This window comes from Vicia villosa, unplaced genomic scaffold (genome assembly GCF_029867415.1).
Source record: "Vicia villosa cultivar HV-30 ecotype Madison, WI unplaced genomic scaffold, Vvil1.0 ctg.000222F_1_1, whole genome shotgun sequence".
Lineage (NCBI taxonomy): Eukaryota > Viridiplantae > Streptophyta > Magnoliopsida > Fabales > Fabaceae > Vicia > Vicia villosa.
In genome coordinates this window covers 335,887-362,168 of record NW_026705084.1, presented here as the reverse complement: position 1 = coordinate 362,168, position 26,282 = coordinate 335,887, and the positions used below count along the sequence as shown (strand labels likewise).

The 26,282-nt window shown below is 34.5% G+C and overlaps 1 protein-coding gene across 1 annotated transcript; it reads left to right on the top strand.

The window, feature by feature from the left end:
* Positions 1-19,127: 19,127 nt before the first annotated feature.
* Positions 19,128-21,946, top strand: LOC131625577 (amino acid transporter AVT6A-like). Its single transcript, XM_058896425.1, has 6 exons — positions 19,128-19,253; positions 19,563-19,942; positions 20,030-20,182; positions 20,442-20,645; positions 20,909-21,377; positions 21,619-21,946. The coding sequence occupies exons 2-6, from the start codon at positions 19,567-19,569 to the stop codon at positions 21,746-21,748; spliced, it is 1,332 nt and encodes a 443-aa protein (XP_058752408.1). The 5' UTR covers positions 19,128-19,253; positions 19,563-19,566; the 3' UTR covers positions 21,749-21,946.
* Positions 21,947-26,282: the final 4,336 nt, after the last annotated feature.

Here is a 26,282-nt window from a genome sequence, read left to right as displayed (position 1 = left end):
CTTTGGTTTGGAGTTTTATATATATTGAACATATTGTATATTCTTACTTGTCTATATTTGTGTATATGTTTACTATACTTTCACATGTTTTCTATACTTGTACATTTGTTATATTATTGTTTGTTTTCCTTTCACGTTTGCTTGTGTGTGGTTAGGAATAGCCGGACGGAAGTAACTTGAAGGAACGTTCTTAAATAACAGGCGTCGAGCTAACGACGTAAAACAAGCGCTTGTTGGGAGGCACCCCAACGTTTGTAAATTGTTTATAATTTTTTCTTTAGTTTTTGATTGTTTGTGTTCAAAGTTTGGCTCGATAGCTTGAGGTCGCAATTGGTGATTTATCAAGTTTGATCGTTGCGACTTGCGGATGTATGGTAATGATAGAGTTTAACATTTTGTACACGTTCGAGGTATGTGTTTATCACTTTCTAGATTGTAGCATATTCATGATACTTTTTTTGCAACTTGTATGCCATTCATTCTTTCGTATACTTGTTCATTTGTGAATCACTTTAGTTCCCAACCTTTTTGTGAGGAAGCTTTCCATTGTTTACATATGCGGGAGACCACAATTCTTGTTTTAACTAGATGTTATTATGTTTAATCTTTTGTTTGTATTGACTTTGTGAAAGCATGAAAATGATCAAGGCATTTTGTTTGATTTTGAGCACAACTACCTTAGCCATATTGTCATTTCACCTTGTGAGTGTGTGATCTTTTGTTAACCCCCTTTGAGATTTTTGTCATTATCCATTTCGCTTTTTGAACTTGAGAATTAGTTTGCTTTTTGGTGGATTTTGATTGTTGTTTTTTCTTGAACCCTCAACCTTTTGTTGTTGTATGAGTTTTTACCTTGCCTTAGTAAGTGGGAGTATTCATTGTATAACGTTGGTTGAATTTAAGTTGGGGAGAGCATTGATTATGTGCTTGTTTGGTTGGTTGAGTATGTGTTGAGGAAAGGAAAAAGAAAAAAAGAAAGAAAGAAAAATAAAGAAAGAGAAAAATAGAAAAAGAAAGAAAAAGAAAAAGAAAGAAAAAAGAGGAAAATCTTTGAAAAATAGTAAGACAAAGAGTATGGAATAAATTGTGCTAATAAGTTTTGTGTTTGGTGTGAAACTTGTGATGATGAAGAAGTGTGATTTAAATTATATTGTATGAAACTTTGTGGAAGTAATTACTCCCTTAGTTTTAGGCAAGTTTTTGTTTCATTTAGCTTTAGGACTTATCACTTGTTTGTTTACCGAGCCGCATTACAACCTTGAAAAGTCCTTGTGATTTATGTTTTCATGTGTCAATGTGAATTTTTGAGATAAATGCATAATTTTGTCTATTGTTTGCAAGATTGTTGGATGAGTGAAAATTCTTCATTTTGTGTTTTTCATCTACCGATGATTCTTTTTGCTAGGTATGATTCATATGTGAACTTGCATTGTTTTAGAATGTTTGGCATAAATTTTGTATTTAGCATTGGTTTCATGTTTTTATGTTATCATCAAATTAGTGGTAAGTAGTATACTTTGTGTGTACCGTTTTTGATTGAGCCATACATTTGTTTCCTTCTTTAAAACATGTCGTTTCGTGATTCTTTGATTGATCTTTTTGTCATTTCGAGTTGTTTAGTTTTGTTTGAGGACAAACTTTCTTTTGAGTGAGATTTGTTTGTTTCTTGTTTAAGGACAAACAAGTCTAAGTTGGGGAGGGTTTGATGAGTGGTAAATTGTTGTGATTTTGAGTGTGAATAATTAGCACTCATCAGCTTAATTCATTTGCTTTTCGTCAATAAACCTTAACTTTAGTGTATATTTGGTATATTTTACGTTATAGTGTATATATTGCGTTATCGTGTAAATATCATTGATTTTAATTGTTTTCATCCTATTTTTGTAGGTATTCAAGCATTGATATTTATTCATAGTTAGATAGAGCATTGAATAAGCTTTCCAATGCTTCAAACCGGGCGAAAATCGGAGTTACGGTTCTCAAGTTATGGCCGAAACAGTGCAGAATTTTTGTTGTTCTGGTGTACTTCGCCGGGCGGAGCAATTGGCTCGCCGGGCGAAGCAGAAATACTCAAAAATGTGATTTGCTACTGCCTGGAGTCGCCGGGCGAACCGTTTGCGTCGCCGGGCGAAGCGGTACTGACTGAAACACGTTTTAAGGGCCAAAAACACATTTTTTAGGTTATGGTTGGATATTTTAGAGCTCCAATCCATCCAATAGCATTTTTTGAGTGGAAAGATGCTAGAAAACACATTGGAGCTGTCAAATGGATGATCCGGGGTTGAATCCTTCATCAATCGGAGCCGATAAACCGGGAGATTTTTGGGTTTTTCTTCTTTTCTTCTCTTTGTGGTTTCATTTGTGGGTTTTGTGTAGATCTACTATGATCTCATGTATATTTGTTGACTATTATGTTATATAAATCTTGCTTTCATATTTTTATGGATTATTGTCTTAGATTATTGCTTTGTGGCTATGTGTTTGAGTTGCTATAGAGATGTAGGGCTCTAATGCTTATCTAGGATGATTTTCTATTAACTTAATTGCAGAGATGGATTAGGTTGATAATCACTTAGTGTCAGTGCTTAATGCGTCTGAGTGGTCGTGTTTGTCTGAGAGATCAACATTTACGGGAAGCTCGGATTTCTCATGTGTTGTTTAGGTGTCTGAGAGATCGTCACTTAGATAATGTTATGGGTTGTGTTGTTGACATGTGGTAATATTGATAGGTTACAAGTTGAGTATATTTGGTCAATAAGTTTAAGTTTGTGAAGAGTAGATTATATGCAATACTTGATAGTTTCTTCTATTTGAAGAATGAATTTATTTTATGTTCATATGTTATATTTTTCTTGTTTACTTTCAACCCATTCAATCCAAACTCATAACTATGGAAACTGTTGAACGGCAGTTCAATGCACTGATCCCTGTGGAGACGATAATTTTTCCCGGAGTAATACTTCCTAATTTTTGTTGCTTGCCGCTTTACCGCCTCAACAGTCACATGCTTCTTAGTGTGTGTAATGTGAAAACTCTTTGCATGTGATGTGAGCCTAATATCATGGGAGTGGCCATACTTGAACTGATCATACAAGGGCTTGTATGTGATTTTCATATCATCTACAGGTTCAAGTTTGTATGGGGTATCACCCTCATAGCCTATGCCAACTCTCTTGTTTCCGCTAACAGCATATATCATAGAGGAAAGTTGACTTCTTCCAATACCTCTAGATAAGAACTTTCTAAAGCTCAAGTCATATTCTTTAAGAATATTGTTCAGACTGGGAGTAGACTTTTCTGAGACAGAAGGAGATCCAATATCTTTGGATAATTTTAGAACTTTTTCCTTCAGTTCAGAATTTTCTACTTCCAGCTTCTTAATTTCAGATTCAAATAGCTTTTTCAGCTTTTTGTATTTGATATTAAGATGAGCCTTGAGTTCCAGAAGTTCTGTTAAACTGGAAACTAACTCTTCTCTAGATAGTTCAGAAAATACCTCTTTAGAATCTGAGTCTGATGTAGATTCTGATCCATCATCAACTGTGGCCATTAGCGCAATGTTTGCCTGCTCGCCTTCAGAGTCTGATTCTGATTCTGATGAATCTGAATCATCCCAAGTTGCCATATATAATACGGTGGGAAAACTGACTTTAAAAGAAATGTTGCGGATAGCAATAGTCGCCACCGACTTTTATTTTATCCATGGGCTCTTAATTGCTTAGCTCACTTGTTTGTTTGAAAAGTGGGGTATGAATAGAAATTTGAATAAGAACTTTAGCTTGTAAATAAGCGTAGTCTTTTTGAATTTGATTTTTGAAAAGAAGTGGGAAAATATTTTGAATTTAGAGCAAGCAATTAGTAGCAACTACCCTAAGTTTTGAAATTTGTTCTTTTAGCTTTTCAGGGTGAAAGGTCTATCCATACCATGAGAGGGCAGGAAGTCTTTCAATTGGATGTTAAGGGTCATCGAGGTTTATCGTTCGCCCTAAGATTGTCCCTTGCCATAAAGAGGGCAGGTAGTCTAAGGGAAGGATATAATAGTCATTAATCTTTTTAGGCATCATGCGAGGATACCTTAGCAATTGGGACAATTATCACATTTTGCCGAGGTAGCTTCGAGGGAGTTTCAATAACTTTAAGGCAACATTTGCTTTAGGTATCCTCGGAATCGAGGGACTTGACTATTTTATGGCATAATCAATAAGGCAACAAGGCAACAATAATAAGGCAACAAGGCGACCAGAGGGATTACCCTAAAGGTGCGTGTGTGGCACAATTAGGTGGTTAATTCATATATTTTATCTTATAATTAGTGATTCTATGTTCAATTCATGGTTTATCACTCCCTAGGGTTACTAACCACGCAGTTTAAAATTGCAGAAATTAAAGGCAGAAAAATATAAAGTCCTAGCTATTACAATAAACACCTGCGGGGAAAGGGAAATAAAAGCAGAAAATAAGAGGGATGAATAATTAATTTAATTATCTTGAGCCTTGATCTTCCTTGAACCCTTGATCAGCTCTGAAAAAGAAAAATAAATAAAGGTGAGTGCATTACAAATGCATTGGTGATTGGAACAAACCCTATTTTAATCAAAAGGCAAAAATAAAAATAAAAATGATATTTGAACAAAAGGAGAGTTAGAAACTTAGCTTTTTGATCTGAAAGCGCGTGGCTGAAGGATCTTTGATTAACCCTGAAAATTAGGCGCGAAGAAGAAAAATGCTAGTGCATTGACTGATCTACAATTATAACGTGATAGATCAAAAATTAAAATGGTAATAATTTAGTCAAACAAATAAAAGGCAAGGTAAAAGGCAAACCCCGAAGGGACAGAGGTCAAATTATGGTTAATAGAAGAAACAGGTAAAAACCTAGACTAAGGTTAATGGACAACAACTACCAATAACAGTGATTAGTGATCATGATAGAATCAGGGTTTAAGGCATAAAATAAACTTAATTAGCCCAAAATTAAATTATTATCCTAAAATAATTATTAGCTTAAAAAAACAAAAAAAAAAACGATTATTTTTAATGTAATAAAAAAAATCGGGTTTTCGATTAAATAATCAATAGTTATAATTTACTATAAAACTAATTTATTAAAATAAAAAATATAAATAAAAAGAGTTATAATAAAAAAGAAAGAAAAGGAACATAAGTAAAATTGTTTATGTAATTAAAAATAAAAAAAATTAAAAAAAATACTTAGTTGGGATTCAGTGTGGTGAGGTCTGGAGAGTATATGGTGCTCCTGTGCCTTCCCATACGTTAGATCTGAAGCTGAGATCATCTGATGGTCCTTGCATGATGTTCACCATGGTCCTCGCTGGGTGTGCTGTTCTAGATCGGTAAAGCTTGCAAGTGGTAAAAATTAATGTCTCTAGCCAGGTTCGAACCTGGGTCCTGAAGGTTACCAAGAGAATTTCCTGCCAATTGAGCTGTGTCCATTATTCGTTAATGCTACACATTACGTAAAATAAATATAAAAACATATAGGTAAATGTGAAAGTCAAAAGAATTATAACTGAAAAGTGGGCCTAAGCGTCACGATGAAGTCAATAGCAGGCGGAGAGAGAAGAGAATTTGTTTGACTGGCCATTGGAATTACCCCACGCGTGCGGGAAGAGAGTGAATGGTTGACCAGCAAGTGCAGCAACGACACGCGTGCGGTCCACTTTCAGCCCTCCATGTCATTATCTTCAACCTTTTATCTTGCGGAATTTGCTGCGGATTTATCCGCAGAATTACCTGCGGATTTTTCCTCCGGATCCTGCAAAAATCAAAAGCTCCACAAAAATGCGTTAAACGAATTTAAGGAGCACCCAGATTGACTAAAGCGAGCCTTCTGAACACAATGGCGGTGTCCGTTTGGTCTGAATCGGCTTGGAAATTTGAAAACGAAAAGCATTTTCGTTGGTGCCCTAACCATGGTGAACGTTGTTCCACACGTCCAAGCTTCATTCTAAAGCTTTAATTCTCCTCTAAACATCATTAGAACCTCAAATATGCAATCAAATCATATTAAAATAGGACAACATGAGAGATACAAAAATTTGAAACATGTATGAAGATGTAAATCCATGGTATATGAGCTCTAGGTACATTCAAGTATGGTTAATGATCCAAACCTTCTTTGCATTACCTTAGAAGATGAATGGAATGATTTAGAGGCGCTGAAATTGCTTGGTTGAAGCACACGAAAATTGTACCTTCCTTGAATATTATAACTTTGAAACCCTAGCTCTCTTCTCCTATTTTTTTTTGTCCCCTTGTGCCTTGAATAATATGAGTATATATAGAGAATAATTTTAGGGTTACAAGTTTGGAGAGAATCAAATAAAATCATGTGCTTTGATGGTGAGAAATTTGATTCAAAATTTGCTATTTTTGTGTCAATCTCTTGCCAATCATATCTCCACGAATTTCCAATCATTTACCATGATTTGGAGGTTCAATATTTGACACAAAAATAATCTCATCCCAATCTTTGATTATTTATAATATTTTATTCAATTTAAATTGAATTTAAGTGATTAAATTCAAAATAAATAAAAAAATAAGAATAATAAAAATAAATAGAAGGGGCCTATGGGACGTGGATAAGTTTAGGATTAAGTTTAAGAACCAAGACTTAGGCCCATGGGCTCAAAAGATCAAAATTATTCACTTTGCACTTCATGCATTTTCTCAATTTTGCCCAACTTTAATCATGTGTATCTCTCTCAATTTTAACCCTATGGAGATGTTCTTGACCATTTTATAAAGCTCAAGATGTCCTTTAAATCCTTCTTTTGGTTTCATCTCAATTCAATCTTCCATGTTCATGTATGCTTCATTTGAAAAATATGACTTTTGGTTGACTTTTAAAAGGACCTATAATGTCTTGGATCATATCTCTTAAATGGTGCATTTTTAGCCTTGGCATGTGAGAGACAAATTTGTAGAGAATTCAATTTCCTTCAAAATGAGCTTTGGATGGGAAATTTATGATGTTCCATGTGAAAGTTATGGCTGGTCAAAGTTTAGTTGACTTTTAGTCCAAAAAACCCTAATTTAGAAACTTTGGATTTTGTTGATTTCTGAGCTTTTCTTGATGAATCATGATCAACCCTTGATCAAATGATGAATTATACTTCATAATAAGGATGTTGACCATAAATCAGGAATTTTGACTGTACTTTGACCACAGTTGACTTTTAGGTCAATCTAGTCGATTGTTGAATTTCTGAGCAATTGAGTGGTCAATCCTTGGAATTGAAACCTGAGTTTTGTCATGGAGATAGTTTGAAGCATCATAAGCCATATGAAATGCATTGGAGCCTTTGATTCATTGGTTTTCTTCAGAGAAATCAAAACCCTAATTCCTTGAGCCATTGTTTAGGAGGGTGTGTCTTTGAGCCTTGTACTTTGGCATGAGCTTGAATAGAAGAAGTGAAATGGGCAAATTTTGGGGTATGACACCATAAGACCATTCTTCTTATGAAACTTCTTCTTGGGCTTCTCCTTCTGAAGCTTTGGACACTCACTCTTGTAATTTCCCGGCTCATTGCATTAAAAGCACGTGACCTTCTTTTTGTCATATCTTATGCTTCCAGAAGATTCTCCTTTTTCAAGCCTTTTAGAACTTTTGAAGTTCTTGAACTTCCTATGCTTGCTTTTCCAAAGTTGGTTTACCCTTCTGGAGATCATGGACAGTTCATCTTCTTCTTCTAATTTCGATTCTTCAGAATCTTCTTCTTCAGCCTAAAATGCGTTAGTACATTTTTTATAATTAGATTTTAATGCAATAGACTTACCTTTCTTCCGAGGTTCATTAGCATCCAGCTCTATTTCATGACTTCTTAGAGCACTGATCAATTCTTCAAGAGAGACTTCATTCAGATTCTTAGCAATTTTGAATGCAGTCACCATCGGGCCCCATCTTCTGGGCAAGCTTCTGATGATATTCTTGACATGATCAGCCTTTGTGTATCCCTTGTCAAGAACTCTTAATCCAGCAGTTAGAGTTTGAAATCTTGAGAAAATTGAAGGCTTCATATTTCTAGATTAAAGCAAGAGCTTTGGTCTCCTTGACTTGGGCATTTCCTTCATGAGTCATTTTCAATGATTCACATATATCATAGGCAGTTTCCCTGTTAGATATCTTCTCATATTCAGCATGAGAGATAACATTCAGCAAAACAGTCTTTGACTTGTGATGATTTTTAAATTGCTTCTTTTGATCATCACTCATTTCTTGTCTTGTCAACTTTACTCCACTAGCTTTCATAGGATGTTTGTAACCATCCACCAGAAGATCCCATAAATCACCATCTAAACCAAGAAAGTAACTTTCGAGTTTATCTTTCCAATATTCAAAGTTTTCACCATCGAATACTGGCGGTCTAGTGTAGCCATTGTTTCCATTTCCATTGTATTGCTCAGCAGAGCCAGATGTAGATGTATATTTTTCACCAGCCATTTAAGCTATGTGTTTTTCTCTTCCTGAATCTTTTCTAACACGGTTAAGTGCTTGCACCCTAGAACCGGCGCTCTGATGCCAATTGAAGGATAGAAAAAAATTTGGAAAGGGGGGGGGGTTTGAATAAGCGTGACTTTAAAAACTCTTAAGATAAAAACAATTTCACAATGATTTTTATCCTGGTTCATTGTTAACGAAACTACTCCAGTCCACCCCCTTAGAGTGATTTACCTCAACTGAGGATTTAATCCACTAATCAATCTTGATTACAATGGTTTTCCACTTAGATACTTTCTAAGTCTTCTAGAGTATACTGATCACAACTTGATCACTCTAGGAATTCACTACTTAGAACCTTCTAAGTCTTCTAGAGTCTACTGATCACAACTTGATCACTCTAGGAACCTTTTACAAATTAATGTAAAACAAATTCTTACAAGAGTATTGAAATGCTTCTTAATAAGCTATAATCACAACTATGATATTTCTATTAAGTTCTAAGCTTAAATCTCACTAAGATATTACAAGTGAAGTGAGGTTGAAGATGAAGTTTGAGAGCTTTTGAATTTGACAGCGTTTCTATATTTTTGCGTAACAGTTGTGTATTGAGCTTCTCATCAGAACTTCTATTTATAGGCGTTATGAGAAGATGACCTTTGGGAGCATTTAATGCGTTGCATGATCCGTACAGCTTTGAATTAAATGTTTCACTCTTTTGTCAACTACCTCGAGCCTTGCCTTTCCTGCTTTAACTGACTTTGCCTTTAATAGCTTATAATGTTCCTTTTGTCAGTCAGCGAAGCCTGTCATCTTGTACTTGCTTCTGATATGATGTTTGTAGATACAACGTTTGAATATCAGAGTCATTCAGCTTGGTGCAGAGCATCTTCTTGTCTTCTGACTTTGAAGTGCTTATAGCGTGATACCATAAGAACTTCAGTGCTTCTGCTTCTGAACTTAAGTTCTTATGATGCTTCATAGACCATGTTTTGATTCTGCTTGACCATATTCTGATGTCTAACGAGAGCATGTTCTGATGTTGCAATCTTGAACCTTCTGAGTCGGTGCTTCTTGCGCTGAATTGTGCATAACTTATATATATTTCCTAAAATGGAAAATGCATAGGATTAGAGTACCACAATGTCTTATACAAAATTCATATATAATGTTATCATCAAAACTAAGAATATTGATCAGAACAATTCTTGTTCTAACACATTGTACCTCAATTCAAGTTCTACAGTCATCAAATTCATCTGGTCGACAATTAGGGTTTTTTGACCTAATTCACCTGGAAAATTGACTTTTAATCAGGACATGGATCCACAACTCAAAACATGGCTCAAGAATACATCTTAAGCCCATCCACGACCATGAAATATATCTTTTATATTTTTATTGTTTTTATTTATTATTTTGTAGATTTTATTCATTAAAATCATAATTTAATTAAGTAAAATTATAAAAATAATGAGATAAATTACATGGTTCCACTTTTAATCATCCAAGGGCCCAATTTTCATGTCACTTGGTAACCTAAAAGCCCAAGCCTTTTGTTGCCCTAATTTCACCCCATATATTCACACAAATGCTTGCAGCCAGGAAAAAAAAAGGGGGAATAGAGGAGACAAGGTTTCTATGTTGCAATTTTTTCAAGAATTTGGGAGAAGTTGCACTCTTCATTCCAAGCCAATTCAAGAGCAAATAAACATTCCACTCAGCTTTGGAGAGGTTTTAAGGGAAGGATTGATGTGTTGGTATGAAGTTTGGACGTGTGAAACAAAGTTCACCATTGTTAGGGCACAAAACTGAACTCCTTCGTATCTACGACTACAAGCATTTTCAGCCAAAACTAATGCCATATTCGTGATCAGGGAGATATTTTAGGTCGACCTGGATTGGTGATATTTTTGTTTCGCTTGTATTTTTGAGTATTGGTGTTTGCAGGTCGTTTCGCTACAAAATCCGCAGGAAACTTTGTAACAGTTTCCGCAGGTAAACCCGCAGAGACCGAGGTTGAAGAAGATGATGGAGATAGTGGAATCCATGCGGCCTCTTGCCATTGGATGGTCAGCATGTTGGAATCTCTTCCCGCGTGTGGCTTTCTGCCATTGGACAGTCAATAAGATCCGTCTCTCTCCCCAATTCTAATTGGCCATACGAAACAGCAGCGGGTCCCACATCCTGTTTATTTGACTTTTTCTATGCAAAACTTTAATTTAGTATTTCTTGTTTTTCGTTTGTTTCATTATCAGCGAACGAAAATTGGTCAGGTGGAAGGAAATCCGCGTGGTAAGGCATTAGTGTGCAAGGTCACGAGCTCGAACCTTGCCTGGTGCACATTTATTTTGCAAAGCTATTTTGTTATGTTAATCTCACAAATCCTGTGCGCGCGAGCCTCATGTCCTCACATTGCGTCTTCAGACGGCCACCATCAGATCTTCCCAAGAGTGGATCCAACGCACCTGAATAGGGAAGCACACCATGGACCCCCAAGACTCAACCACACCAGATCTCCAACGCCCAGGTTTTTATTTATTTTTATTTGTTTATCTAATCTTTTTCTGATCTCTTTTAATTAAACTAATATAGTTTTTTTTAGTTTTGGTTTTTAGGGTTTTTTTAAAAAATTCTTAAAACTTTTAATAACATTTTTAATTTAGTTTAGGTTTATACCATAATTTTATTTAGGGTTTCTATTTAGATTAATTAACTTAGTTTTTAGTTTTAATTATAATTTAATTTTTAGACTTAGGTCTATTTAATCAAATTAGGATTTTAGGTTAATTAATTATTTTTAGGTTTTCAAACCCTGATTTTATTTTTGGCTAACTATTTTTCATCATGACTATTAATCACTGTTTTTCCTAAACCATTTTAATTTTTGATCTGTTGCCTTATAATTTGTAAGGTTTTATTTTCGCTCCCAATTTTTCCGCTATTTTGTATTTTCCCCAAAGCCTTGTAATGGTTTATTGCATTCCTTCTATATTTTGCCTCTATCTTTCTGCAGGTGTTTATTGTAATAGTTTAGATTTATATTTCCGCCTTTGTTTTTCTGCCCACGCGTGTTTATTGTAATAGCGTAGGACTTTTAAATTCTTCCTTTAATTTCTGTATTTTTTTAAACTGCGTGGTTAGTAATCTTAGGGAGTGCAAGCCTTGAACTAAATTAGCATCACTAATTACAAGATAATATAACTGAATTGAATCACGTGATTGTGCCACACACATACCTTTAGGGTAACCTCTCTTGTTGCCTTATTACTGTTACTTGTTGCCTTAATTTGTGAAAATAGTCAAGTCCCTCGATTCCGAGGATACCTAAAGCAAATGTTGCCCTCAGTTCATTCATCATCAAATTTGTCCCTCGATGCTGCCTCGGAAAAACACGATGATTGTCCCAATTGCTAAGGTATCCTCGCATGATGCCTAAAAAGATTAATGACTATTCTATCCTTCCCTAAAGACTACCTACCTCTACATGGTAGGGACAGTTTTATGGTGAACAATATCTCGATGACCCTTCAACATCAAATGAAAAGACTTCCTACCCTCTTATGGTATGGATAGCCTTTTTCAAACTGAAAAGCTAAAAGAACGATTTTTCAAACTTAGGATAGGTAAATTTTAATTGCTTGCTCAATTCAAATTCAAAATCTTTTTTCCCACTTATTTTCAAATTTATTCAAAACAAGGCTACGCTTATTTACAAGCTAAAGTCCTTAAGGAATCTTTTTCTATTCACACATTACATTTCAAACATTTTTGAAAACAAAGTGAGCTAAGTAATTAAGAGCCCATGGATAACCATGGATACAAAGGGTGCTTTAAACCTTCCCTTTGTATAATTTACCCCCCGAACTCAAAATCTTTTAAAAGGTCTTTTTCTGTTCTTTTAGCCTTTCTATAATTTGGATAAAATAAAAGTCGGTGGCGACTCATGCTTACCGCAACATTGCTTGCTTAAATATAAAAAGTCAGTTCATCGTATTACATGTGGCTACTATGGGGGTGACTCTAAGTTAATCAGGACACGATTAACATGTGCTTCTACTCAAATTCAGATAGAAGTAAAAGCTCAGTGACTCAAGAAGACTCATGAAGGTATTCCTTTCTGATCCTTTGTTAACCCTCTGGCATTTTCCTCTAATCAAAGGAACCAGATATGTGTATTGTCATTCATAACCATAGAGCAGTTATTGGAGCTGAATACCGTGACTCTACCATAGTGAAATATGGTCAAGAATGTGTATTGCCCTAGTTGTTATCCAGAAAGGGTAGTGCTGTTTGGAATCAAGGAAGTCAGATGAATCTGACAAATTCAGTGTCATGCTATAGTTAAGCCTGCTCCAGAAACCTAAATGAGGGAATCTCCTCTATAGGTATAGACTATGACATCCATCATCTCAAAAATCAGAATAAATGTCTGAAGAAAACTTATTGATATGCTGGCTATTATATTCCTTGATATGTCTGGATATTGCTGATAATTGGATTATTCTGTTCTCACCCCGAGTGCTATCAATTTGACATCAATGATGTTAACCAAGAACCATAAAGGATGATGTCATATTTGATGTCACAACATCATCTCAAGATCTTCAGTTTCTTTGTAGTGTATTTGCCAAGAAAAGAAAGTATAGATGTGAAGAGGTAATCAGTCAGAATGACCTAGTGTGAGTAGCAAATTCTAACTGAAAAGCTGGTAAGTACTTTGACGGGAGACTTAGTACTTATTGGGTTTAGAACCTGGTTGCTAGATTGAGAAGAAGTTCTTCTAACCAAGAGTTCTCAATTATCTTCACACATCAAGGAAGAAGGCAAGAGTATCTGGTGTAGCATAATGATTCTGTTAAATATCTTGATGGGAGCTGGATATTTACAATGTTTGTATGAAATAACTCAGACGTGTATGCTGAAGAATAATTTTTTGGTTATACAATCATAGTTTCTTCTACTTCAAGTTGCAGGGTGTGGCAATATGAGTCTTGTGTAGAAAGTAAATCGAGGTTTCTAAACTTAGAAACTGTGGAAAATTCCAAATAAAGGGAACTTCAAGGACGAACATCAAAGATGTCCTAAGGTTGTATATCTCAGGGGGAGTAAAAGAGTATGAAGATCAGCAAAGACAGTGTTATTCCACTTCTATCTAAATGTTAAGTCTTCCAAAGACTAATCTTAAAGCCAGAAGAACAAAGTCACACAAGATGTCAGAACATAACTCAAGTCATGTTTATTCTCAAAGGCCAGCAAAGAATATTCTTTGCATTATCATCTGAAGACATGGATTGATGGTGTGTATCACTTGTTCTGACCTAGTGCATGATCCAACCTATGCACAAGTCCACCTAGTGCAGTTTGTCCTCAAATAACATCTCTTGATTGAGACTTTAGTTAAAGTCCAGGTATGTTGTTTAAATTTCCCAGGTTTATAGATTCTTTTCATTTTGTTTGAGTCTTGTTTGAGTCCCGCATATTCTTCTTTCGGATATGAGAAAAATCTAGAGTCTAGGTTATGGTTGTCTGGTTGTGACAATCATAGGGTTTAAGGGTAGTGTTCAGACATTGTTAAGTCTGAGGTCATTCTTTACATTTGTTTGGTAAAGAATAAGAGTCTTGTTTCGTGTTGTGAACACAAATTGTTTCTTGTGTTCCAAGTCCTCTATAGAGAAGTGTCATCTCTATGGATAGTCAGAGTTTGTTTGAGTTCAGTCGAACTTATGTCTTAAGTGATGTCAACATCACAAAGTGAATTTATCCTGGAAGAAGGACTGGGAATATGCATTAGAAGTTTGAAAAAGCGACATTATTGTCTAAAGTGGCAGTTCAGACATAATGTGGATTAGAATGGGCAGGTTCTGATCTGGATGTAAGTAATTTGTTCTGGCAATACATAATTACTTTCATGATGAATACTTCATTTAGTGAAAATGACTATGAAGACAAACGTTCTATGATCTGATCAACACAGCTAAGGATAAAGGAGAATCCTTCCGGTTCAAGGAGCATGTTAATCAATGTGTGAGATTGAGAAACACCATATCAAGAAGGATTTCGAATTTTCTTAGGAAGACAATGATCTGATTCTAACATGGTAAGATTATGCTCAACAAAGTTCAAGAAGTGGCAGTTCTTTATGTTGAGATTGTGACAACCTCTCTGTGTGTGCTTCTAGTGTCAAGAGGTCATCAACTGGTCAATTTTAAAGGAGATAAGTTAGTAGACAAGGGTCTGTTGAAGAAAGAGATGAACCTTGTGGAGAATACTGGTAGTACAAATGTCAGACACAATGTTATAACATCGTATTTCTGGTGTGAGTATTTAATGTAAGGGAACATTTTTGCAATAGTGAGTGTGTTCAGCAGGATAGTTGAACAAAGGGTGCGACTCTTGAAGATATGAAGATGAGTCTTATATTTTCCATGCATCATTTCAAGCTTATTCCTTGAAGAAGCTCGGACTATCTCAGATAGGGGGAGTAACTTCTTTTGTCAAGAAAAGTCTCTTGGTTAAAAATACTTTAACATCATGAAGAAAATGTGACATTTTTGTCAGTTATTTGTCAATGGTTAAATCTAACCATGTGCAACTGGAAACCACAATTCCTTATCTACACTAATGAGGTATTTGTAAGTCTAACAGTCTCTAGGTGTTAAGAACAACAGAAGTCTATGTCTATGACTAGTGAGTAAGTGGGGAGTCTGTTACTTGGTCTGTAGGATGCTTTGTCTTAATCTTTTGCAGAATCTTGAGCTATGTGCTTAAAGGGAAGAAAAGTGACAATATCTTACAGGATGTCATGACATGTTTAAAGACATTGAATCGTCTAAGTCAAACAAGGGAATCTGTCTTGAAGTTTATATACACATCAGTGGTCGGTGTAAAGTACAATCAATGACTATGCATGCAGTGGTATATCAAGATAACTCCTATCAGAAAAACAGTCAAAAAATGCTTTGGAAAGAGTAATTGCTTTTGGAACTGTTTCCTAATTAACTGTTTGACCGTTGAACAAGACCAAAGACCATCGTTATTTCCTATAATCTCCAATGGCTATATAATATCATCTCCAAAGATTGCATAAATCAAACTTTCTCAAGATGTCGTTCGTGTGTGTTCTTATGAGTCGTGTCTGGGTTTGGTATTGTGATGGGTTGCTATACCAAAACCTCTTCAAAAAAAGAAAAACACAGGCTAGGGATGTTGATGGTCTCTACCATGGGTTTTTTTGCAATAACAACAAAAATATTCCATCATATACTACCTTAAGTATAGGAACTATTTTCGTTGTGATTTGTGATCTGAGTTATGAAAAAAATTGTGATTTGTGTTCTGAGTTACTAGGACTGGTGGACAATTTTCACTCAAGTCCTCTCTCTAGGTCTAAGTTAGGATTTGGTTTCTGGTTCAAGACTGAGGAATGGGTCTCTTATGCCACCATTGGCCCTCCAAGATAAAGGTATTCTCCCATCGTCTTCATCGTGAACATCAGTGCTGCATGAAGGTGTTCCACTGCATATTATGATATCGATCCAGTCTTTGTCATATTATGTCTAAAAAGGGGGAGAGAATATCATCTTCTGATGATTTTGCTACTGTAAAAAGAAACAAAGAAGTTGTAGCAAACTGAAGATGTTATGATGTGGTTCAAGTCCTGAAGAACAGAAGGAATTAAAGCCCAATTCTGAGAATGTAAAATTATGTTCTTCCGTGTTGTCTTGAAATTTGAAGTATTTATGTTTTACTGTGTGTTTTTAATGTTTAGTTTTAGCCAAAATATGCCAAAGGGGGAGATTGTTAGTGCTTTTATTGGCTGATTGACATATATGTTTGGCTAAAACATAATAGGAGTAAAACATAATACATGTGTGAATCTTGAAAATATAAAAAGAACAAAATAGGTACAACCAAGATGTTATATAGAATGTCATGACATCAACTCATGACATCGCGCCTGCAGAACTGGAAGGAAGATTCAGTTTGTACTCAACAGATACAGGATATTCGTAGAATATTTTGTAATCCTAGGTGGCGCAAATTTAAAGGTCAATAGAATATTTGAAGAATCAGATCAGAAGATTGAAGATTCAGGAAGAATCAGATCAGAAGATTGAAGATTCAACAGTTTCTAATTTAGGAGATAAATTAGGAAACTCATGATTAAAAGACCTTAATTGTAGCAGAATATTTCTACAGATTTGTAACAGCAAGGAGTGTTGCGATTTGTAAGCCCAAGTCCAATTGGGATCAGGTTATAAATAGAAACGTTAGTAACCTAGTTTTTATATAGAAAACCTTGTTTAGAAACGATGTAGTCATTAGGGTTTCTATAGGTAGACCACCCAGGTTGTGGGATGGATGCCATGTCCTTCTCGAAACTTGTAGGTAAGAGAAGTGATTGTTCTCACTCGAAACCTGTAGGTAAGAGTTTAGTATTGTATTCTTGATTGAAGCTGTGGAGCAAGATCAAGTTATTGTTCATTGTTAATTGTGTAAATAGTTGTTGCAGGGTTGTAACAATTAGGTATCACTAGGGAGTGAGCAGAGGTTCTCTTGTCTTGGATGGATGTCTGAGATAAAGATTGCATTGGGTAGTGACTAGGTAAATCAGAGGTTGTTTATCTGTAAACTTGAGGTTGTTTACATAAAATAATACTACTGATAGTGAAATCTTCTTCCTGGCTTGGTAGCCCCCAGAGTAGGTAGTTAGACCGAATTGAGTTAACAATTAACTGTGTTATTTATCTTCTGCATTGTGTTGTTTGTTCAGTCATGGATGTTATGACATCGTTTATTACATCAGGTTTAGAAGTGTTAGCTATTCCTTTACAGAACCATATAAACTTTACATTCTAGTTATGTAGATTGAACATATGTGATCCCAGGTCTTATTGACTCCTGTTTAGGAGTAATTAAAAAGTTGGGGGATCTCTCTATTCTGCCTCTGCTACATTAATAACAGATCAAATGTCTTGACATCGGTAATGACATCCAAGTCTGTCATACATGAATTTTCAACTTTAAATCAAAAATAAAATTTGAATCATAAATACCATTTTTCGTATATAAAAATATTTAGATCAATATGTTTAGGTATCATTTAGAAAAATATATAGATCAATAGTAAATTTTCATATATAAAAATATTTAAATTAATAAAAGATTTTTTTTTCCTGTATACCATTTTTTAATCAAAATTTTTTGGATCACAAATATCATTTTTCTTATATAAAAAGATCATTAATATATTTTTCCCATATACAAATATTATTTATGTTTAGGTATCATTTACAAAAGTATCTGAATCAATTGTAAATTTTCGTATATAAAAATATTTAGGTCAATAGTAATTTTTTCCCGTATATCTTTTTTTGAATAATTTTTTTTAATCATTAATACCATTTTTCATATATAAAAATATTTAGATCATTAACAGATTTTCTCATATACAAACATTATTTATGTTTAGGTATCGTTTATATAAAAATATTTCGATCAATAATAATTTTTTTTTCCGTATACCTTTTTTGAATAATATTTTTTGGATCAAATACAATTTTTCGTATATAAAAATATTTAGATAAATAATAAAATTTTCCCGTATACAAATATTATTTTTGTTTATGTATCATTTACAAAAATATCTAAATGAATAAAATTTGATACTAATCGAATTTGACTATAAAATAATAGTATTATGTTACAATTGAATAAATAATACACTTTTTTACCGTATATATATATATATATATATATATATATATATATATATATATATATATATATATATATATATATATATATATATATATATATATATATATATATATATATATGAGGGCATATCATATGAAAATACCTTTTTTATATGAGAATGTGAGAATGAATCTGAACCATTGAATTTTAAAATAAATGGTTGAGATTATGTGTGAATCTTTTTTTATCTCTCTTTAATCTTTTATTTTAATGATGGAGGAGAGAAAAAAAAATATCCAAACATAATCTCCACCATTTATTTTAAAATCCAATGGTTCAGATTCATTCTCACATTCTCATATGATATGCCCTATATATATATATATATATATATATATATATATATATATATATATATATATATATATATATATATATATATATATATATATATATATATATATATATATATACTATTTACATTGATAACATATATTTGTGAAATGACTTCAATAACAAATAATTTTTTTAATATTTAATTTTGCAAACATTATTTTAATTGTATAAACTTCATTAAGTGAAAAATGAAAAACGAAAAAGTGAAAGTGAAAAGTGATTTGGAAAGTGAAAATTAAGTTGGTAAAAACTAACAAAAGACATTTTTTGTCCCCAAATTATCATTTTAGACTAAGATAATAAAAGAGTATTTTTGTGATATCTAGAACAACAAATTTTCTTATACTATAGTTTTTTTTGTCTATAATACCCTTAACTTTTAATCATTTCAATATACTTTTTTCTCTCTCGTAATAATTAGTTAAGAGCAATTTTGACAAAACTATAATAATTACTACATTAAAATTAAAATTTGAAAGTGATAATTAAATTGAAAGTGACACATAAAGGAGAGAGTAACTTTTAGTATGAGAGACCTATGCATGTTGCCCACATGACTCGACACCCTCAAACATCCAAAATCTCAAATTCTCTACTTTTAAAACTTGTTTCAACTCATTTATTCTCATTTTAACTCAGTGCAACTCCTTATTTCAACACATTACAACAACTCTCAAACTTCTGAATTTGAGTAAGTTTCTCGTAACCCCTTATTCTACTATGCATGTGTATAATAAGTTGTTTAAAATTATTTAAATTAATTAGGTTGAAGTATAAATTGTAAAATATGATTGTTTGGTGTAAAAATTGCATCTTTCAGTGATTTAGGTAGAAGCTTCAAAATAGCTGTCGTAAGTGTTTTCGGAAGTTTATCACCGAAAACACTTTTGAGAAGTTTCGGAGATGCACTTTCAAAATTATGTTTGAGTTGTTTTTTTTATTTAAACTTTTTCAAACCTTTTCGTGTTCCCCCCCTTTGAGTACTGGTTATTTTTTTCAGAAATATGGATAACAACAGAAACAGAATTATACTACGCATGCCAAGCCAAACTACTTCTACTCGGTGTGAGAAAGCTGAGCAGGCTTCATTTTCTGGGGCTGTTTTCAATTTGTCAACCACAGTTATTGGTGCTGGAATCATGGGCTTGGCTGCTTGCGTCAAGAAGTTGGGGATGGTGCCCGGTCTTCTTGCCATAATCTTAACAGCATTATTGACAGGGAAGTCAATTGAGTTCATGATCAGATTTTCAAGGGCAGGAAATATTTCTTCCTATGGAAGTCTGATGGGGGATGCCTTTGGTAAATACGGGAAAGTACTGATAGAAGCATGTGTTGTAGTCGCTAATGTTGGTATTCTAATTGTTTACATGATTATTATTGGTGAGACCGTATTCTTAAATCTTTTAATTAAGAATTTATATGGATGGACTCTTACTGTTAACAATTTTGTTTTGTTCATATTTGTAGGTGATGTTATTTCTGGAACTGCCTCAAGTGAAATTCATCATTCTGGTATCCTTGAAGGATGGTTTGGTGTCCATTGGTGGACCGGGCGTACTTTTGTTCTTGTTTTCACAACACTTGCTGTGTTTGCACCTTTGGTCAGCCTTAAGCGAATTGGTGAGTGACTGTACTTTTCCTCATTAATTGATGTGAAAAATAGAACACATATAATTGTGTTACTTAGTAAGAAAATTATCATTGAATTGATTATAGATTAGGCAACAATGTTAGGAAGCTGACTCAAATTGTACTCATATAATCATATGATGATTTTAATACTCACTGTTTAAATTTCTGTACCTTGGTTTTAGATGTTTTGTGGTACACTAGTATACTGCCTTTATCAATACCAGTATTCATTCTCTGGTTGTTGCAGATTCATTGAGATTCACATCTGCATTGTCAATTGGATTAGCAGTTGTTTTCCTTATCATTGCTGTGGGGATCTCAATTTTCAAGATTATAAGTGGAGGCATTGGGATGCCAAGACTCTTTCCAATCATTACTGATGTAGCTTCTGTTTTTGATCTATTCACTGTAACCCCTGTGGTAATGTCAGCCTACATCTGTCACTATAATGGTATGGAAATGTTTGAAACCTTTTCATAGGACTCAATATCTTGTTTTAATGTTTTTACTCAGAATAGACTTGTGTAATTCTTAGTTGTTTATGGATTTGTATATAGAAGGATTGAGGTCTTCTGACTACTTCTTCCATAAGTATCACCTCATTCCTATGTGGGAAGACGTCATGATTGTAGTTAGCTATCTAGATCCACCTGTTTATGTCATGTATGTATTGTTTGGTGGTTGCAATAACTTTCATTTGCTCTTTATTTGCAGTTCATAACATAGATAATGAACTGGAGGATTCCTCATGGATGCCTGGGGTTGTTCGCACTTCCCTTACACTATGCTCTTCAGTGTACGTACTGACAAGCTTCTTTACGTTCCTTCTATTTGGGGAAGAAACTCTTGATGACGTGCTAGCCAATTTTGATACTATTCTTGGAATTCCTTTTGGTTCTGTGCTCAACGACATTGTTCGTATTAGCTATGCTGCACATCTTGTGCTTGTATTTCCTGTAGTTTTCTACGGATTAAGGGTCAACATAGATGGTCTGATATTTACCTCCTCAAGAAGGCCTTTGGTTGCCGATAACTTCAGATTTGCATCAATTACTATTGGCCTTGTTGTCTCTATCTTCCTCGGAGCAAATTACGTACCTAGCATTTGGGATATTTTCCAGTTCACTGGAGCAACAGCTGCGGCTTGTGTAGGATTCATATGTCCAGCTGCAATCACTCTTAGGTGAGTATCATTCATTCTTGAGAGTATTATTCACTTACTAAATAGACTTACTGAATGAATCCGAGAATAATATTTCTGGTACATTTCCAAGAAATAGTTTTACTAGACAGCGCGGTAATGGTTTAAGAATTCTAAAGTACTTATCATTCCCTTGAAGTAGTTTTCTGAAGGTTATTTATTATTCATGCTTTTGCTGATGAATTATCTCAACGATTATGATTAAGCATTTCATTTCTTACAGGGATAAATACAACATAGCAACTAAAACAGACAGGATTCTGGCTGTCCTTATGATAATCCTTGCAGTCTTGTCAAATGCTGTGGCTATATACAGTGATGCCATTGCCTTGATCAAGAAGAATAAAACTTAAGGTGAATTATTTCTTGATTTGATAGTTCACATTACAGGTATTTTAATGCTCTCAGATGAAAGGAACATATCAGTCTTTTTTCTTATAAGGTCTAATGGGTTTACTTTCATATAAAGAAACTACCATGTCCACTTGATTGAAAGAGACAGAAGAAATAAATAAAAACTTAAACCCGTATATTTATACGGTGTTTGAGAATATATTTGTCTTCAAAATATCATCTCATAATATGCTATTCGTCGTTGTAATTGAGGAGGTTTATATTGAATGTGCCTCAATCTCTCAGACTTCATCACCCTCATAAATGTAAGAAAGGCATTTGTTGGCACTTTTGTTGCTTTACTAATAATAATGGCTAAAGGACTGAAGGGATGCCCCCTTGCTTGTGAAAGAATAGTTAAGTTCAAGCATTTTCAGGCAAGATAAAAATTCATCGGTCCAGTTCTGGATTTAGTGTTTCATTGAATATATAAACAACTTGCAAATTGATTCATATAGATTATTTCACCCAACACTTGTAATTGTAGTTTTGACGTGCTATAGTGGATAACTTTCTTTTGATTTTGAGATTGGTCAAAATTTCCAAATATGGTCTGAGATGTGTGTATTGGTGATCGATTGTAAGAGTATGAGGGTGTTAGAACTCGGATGCACGGTTAGCTTTTGAATATTGGTTTCACTATCATGTCATAACTGCTCAAGATGATAGTAGTTGATTTTTAAATCCCGAGTCTTTGTGATTTCTTTGAAGATCAACATTGATCGTAATATCTTTTCTTGTATAAATGTTAAAATATCTTAAGCATATCAAAACTCTTTCAAATTTAAAGGAGGAAATGTTCAAGTATCCCTTACACAAGGGAACCGTTTGAGATAGTTCGCATAACAAAAAAAGAGAATTTTTTTATCCACCTCCCTACCTTCTTGGTCACCCTTTATTTCGGAAATGCATTTTCGAAGTCACTTTTTTATGAGAAAAAATGTGGTTTCGGAAATGCACTTCCGAAAACATGTTTTTTTTAATGAAAAAAACTGATTTCGGAAATGTGCATCCGAAATAATGTTTTTTTCCAGAAAATAGGTGAATTCAAAAGTGCATCTCCGAATTCACCCCCCTTGGAAGAATTCAAAAATGTACTTCCAAAATAAGGTTTGATACAGAATGAAAAATAACAAATAACAACGATTCGATTTATTTAAAGGATGAAGATTACAAAGATTACATTACATAAAATTAAAATTACATATTGTTAAACACGGATAGGTGAGGATGAGTCAACATTTTGATAACGTCGGCCCCCGATCTTTGAAGTTTTGCATCCAACTCGATCGGACCCTTCGAAGAAAATCGGTTGAAAGTTGTCCACAAAACCGCTAAATCTTCGTCGTTCTTGACTTTAAATGGGGTGAATTGAACGTCTCCCTCGTCGTTTAGCGATGGCGAGCGGTACTCAAGCTTGACAACCTTTCGATTTTCCGGATATTGCAATAGCGTGTTGAGCGACGTTATCAATTCCGCAAATGGCGTGTCGCGCGAGAAGTGGAATTGGAACGACATCGGGTAGCCACTGGTGAAGTAGACGAATGCTAGGTGGGGGTAGGTTTATGTCATTGGTGTTTTGTGGTGTGACGAGGATGAAAAAGATTGTGTTGTATTTATAAACTTATTGGAGTAATAATGGCCCAACAAACCTTATCTTACATTCAATGGATGTTTCGGAAATGAACTTCCGAAATAAGTCCAAAAACAACTATATTTCGGAAATGAACTTCCGAATTATGCAGAAACAGAGGTGAAAAATCACATTTTGTGCATTGCATTCTGTTTTGAGATAACAATAACAAATGCATACAAAATAGGCACAACATAAACAATGACAACATTAAACATACTTATATTATATATGTATTGAATCGGTTTGATTTTACATGGTAAACGATAATACATACAAAAAATGATACGCACCGGTCATTACAAAAAAAAAACGGTCCGGTTAAAACTAAAATTCGCCGAACCAATCGGTGGCGCTTAGATCTAAAATCGGTGTTCTTCGGCTGCTCTCTATTTTCCTCACGCTCTTGCTTCATCATTTCTTCAAACTCCGCCATTCTTTCAACGAAAGGATCCGGCCAAGTCTCCGCCTCATTTGTATGATGTGCCGTCCACTGACAATAAGTAGCCGATATAAGACACCCCAGTTTCAAAAAAACTTGCACGAAGTGGCGCGATCTTAGATACCTGATACATATGATGCGGCTCGACGCGTCCAACGGCGGTCGACTATGAAGTGGAAAGAATGTCTCACATAATCCAAATCTCGTCAAATCGACACACACCCGATCGTACGCACTTTCTATGAGATGGCCCATATTGGGGAATGACATCCACTTCAAAACCGGGGCGATACCGCTTAGTGATGGAACAAGTGAATCATGAAGTTTCTCAAAGTTTTCTTGATTTTCATAGAGTCAGACGTAGATGTCCCTATGCGAAGTCAACTCCGAAATAAGTGTCCGTCGAATTAGAGTGTGATTTTCTCCTCCTTTTCCGAGCAAACCCGCAACGGCCCGATATCCACAATTATCGTCGCTTCCAACATCAACTATGTTATCAATATATTTGTGCATAAAAAGCGGCATCTCATCAATGTAGATCATGGGAGATTTTTTGATCAGAGGTGTGCGAGGCGGCTTCGAAATACGCGCTCCTTTGTTACCACTACACTTGGACTTTGGTGTTGGTGAATCTGGGGTCAATGCATCAACATGTTCAAAGTAGGAAGGAGATCATTTGGTTGATGTGTCTTCTTGGGTATTTTTTGACTTTTTCGGCGCACCTTTCGTTTTAACCGGTTGAGATGGCAGTTTCAAATCGGTGGTTTCCGGAAATGTAATTTTTCGCAATGACTCTTCTACCTAGGTTCTCCCTAAATATGGAATATCTCCATTCCACTCCCAATCATAGCAATGATGTCTAGCAGTCGACACCTCAGCCACTACATCGACGACCTAATTTCAAACATTCTAAACACACAAATAAAAATCACTTGAAGTTGCTTCAAAGCTTCCTCCAAGAACAAACCTGCACTCGTTGCTTCACAGCTTTTGAGTGAGTAAAATAAACCTCTTGCCTACAGGCTTCGAGGCACAAATCAGTGACCATCCCACAAACCGGGTGGTTCACTTACACGGCTAACCCTAAAAACTACATCTTATCAATACTCGGCTAGCTTGCTAAAATAGGTTACAAAGCTTCCTATTTATAACCTATTCCCAACTGGACTTGGGCCTTCAATCACAGCTTTATTTGCTGTTACAAATCAGCAGAATTCTTCTGCCAAATATCTTGTAAATCCGTAAGCTCATTGTTGTAGAAAATAACTTCTTAAATCTTGGAAACAATATTAAGTTTCCTAAAATATCTCAACAACCAAATTTAGAAGCTTTAATATATATCATTGAGAACCGAATTAAAACAACTTGTTGCTAAAAGAGCTCCACGATATTCTCCAAGGCAGCTTGCTAAAAACATTCCAAGATATTCTCCTTAAAGTTAAGACTTCAATCATTAGCTCCTAGAATATCTCCACAATTTGAAACTAATTTCCACAATTCAAGGTGCTAAAAACATACCCAATTACTTGGTCTCTTACTGATATACAATCAACACATAATTGTTAATATCCCAAAATATAGCCCGAGATAAATAAGGAAACATAACATAACTTGTAACAGAAAAATATAACAGCCCATGCTGTCATATACTGATGTCATGACATCCACCATGGCATCCAACGGAAAACCTGTATTAGCAACTCAAACACATTCTGCAAAGCACATCAAAGTATGTCATGACATCTATAAGACACACAATGTTTTACCACAAAATGCAACCAACTTGAAAACATTTACAATCTCCCCCTTTGGCAAATTTTTGGCTAAAACATTCTTGTCACCATATCCGAGAAACACAGCAGCAGGAAACAACTAGCAAACTACCAGATATGCAGAATTGCTAATACACATCACAACATCATACCTGCTGAACAAGTTCCACAAACTACACTATCACATAACATGCATATACCAATGGTTATTATTAAAAGTTCTCAGTTTTCATTATAGCCAAAGTTTATATATATATATATATATATATATATATATATATATATATATATATATATATATATATGAAAGTGATCGCGACTTTACGTGTCTATTAATCTTTTGACTGCAAGTGCACAGTCGTGTCGTGTAGTTTTAAAAGATATCGAATTCATAGGGACTATGAATCGATCTACCGTTATCTAAGGTTACTATGTAAAGCTAAGGCTACTAATATTTTGATTGTTTCTAAAGGAATGTGATTGTGAATACTAAGAAATATAATAATAGACGGATATCAGTATGTATTTCGTTTAACTTTAGGTGATCCGAAGGTCCATTGGCTAATGCATAATTCGATTAAAAATCTTTATTAATTCAATTGATTAAAAGTCCTCCTCTCAAACTTTCGCTCTGTTGATTTAGACTA

What these genes read in the sequence shown, in the direction of transcription:
- LOC131625577 (XM_058896425.1), top strand. Translation starts at nt 19,567, where the DNA reads ATGGATAACAACAGAAACAGAATTATACTACGCATGCCAAGCCAAACT. An exon ending in TGTTTACATGATTATTATTG is followed by an intron (nt 19,943 to 20,029) that starts GTGAGACCGTAT and finishes TCATATTTGTAG; the next exon opens with GTGATGTTATTTCTGGAACT. An exon ending in GGTCAGCCTTAAGCGAATTG is followed by an intron (nt 20,183 to 20,441) that starts GTGAGTGACTGT and finishes TGGTTGTTGCAG; the next exon opens with ATTCATTGAGATTCACATCT.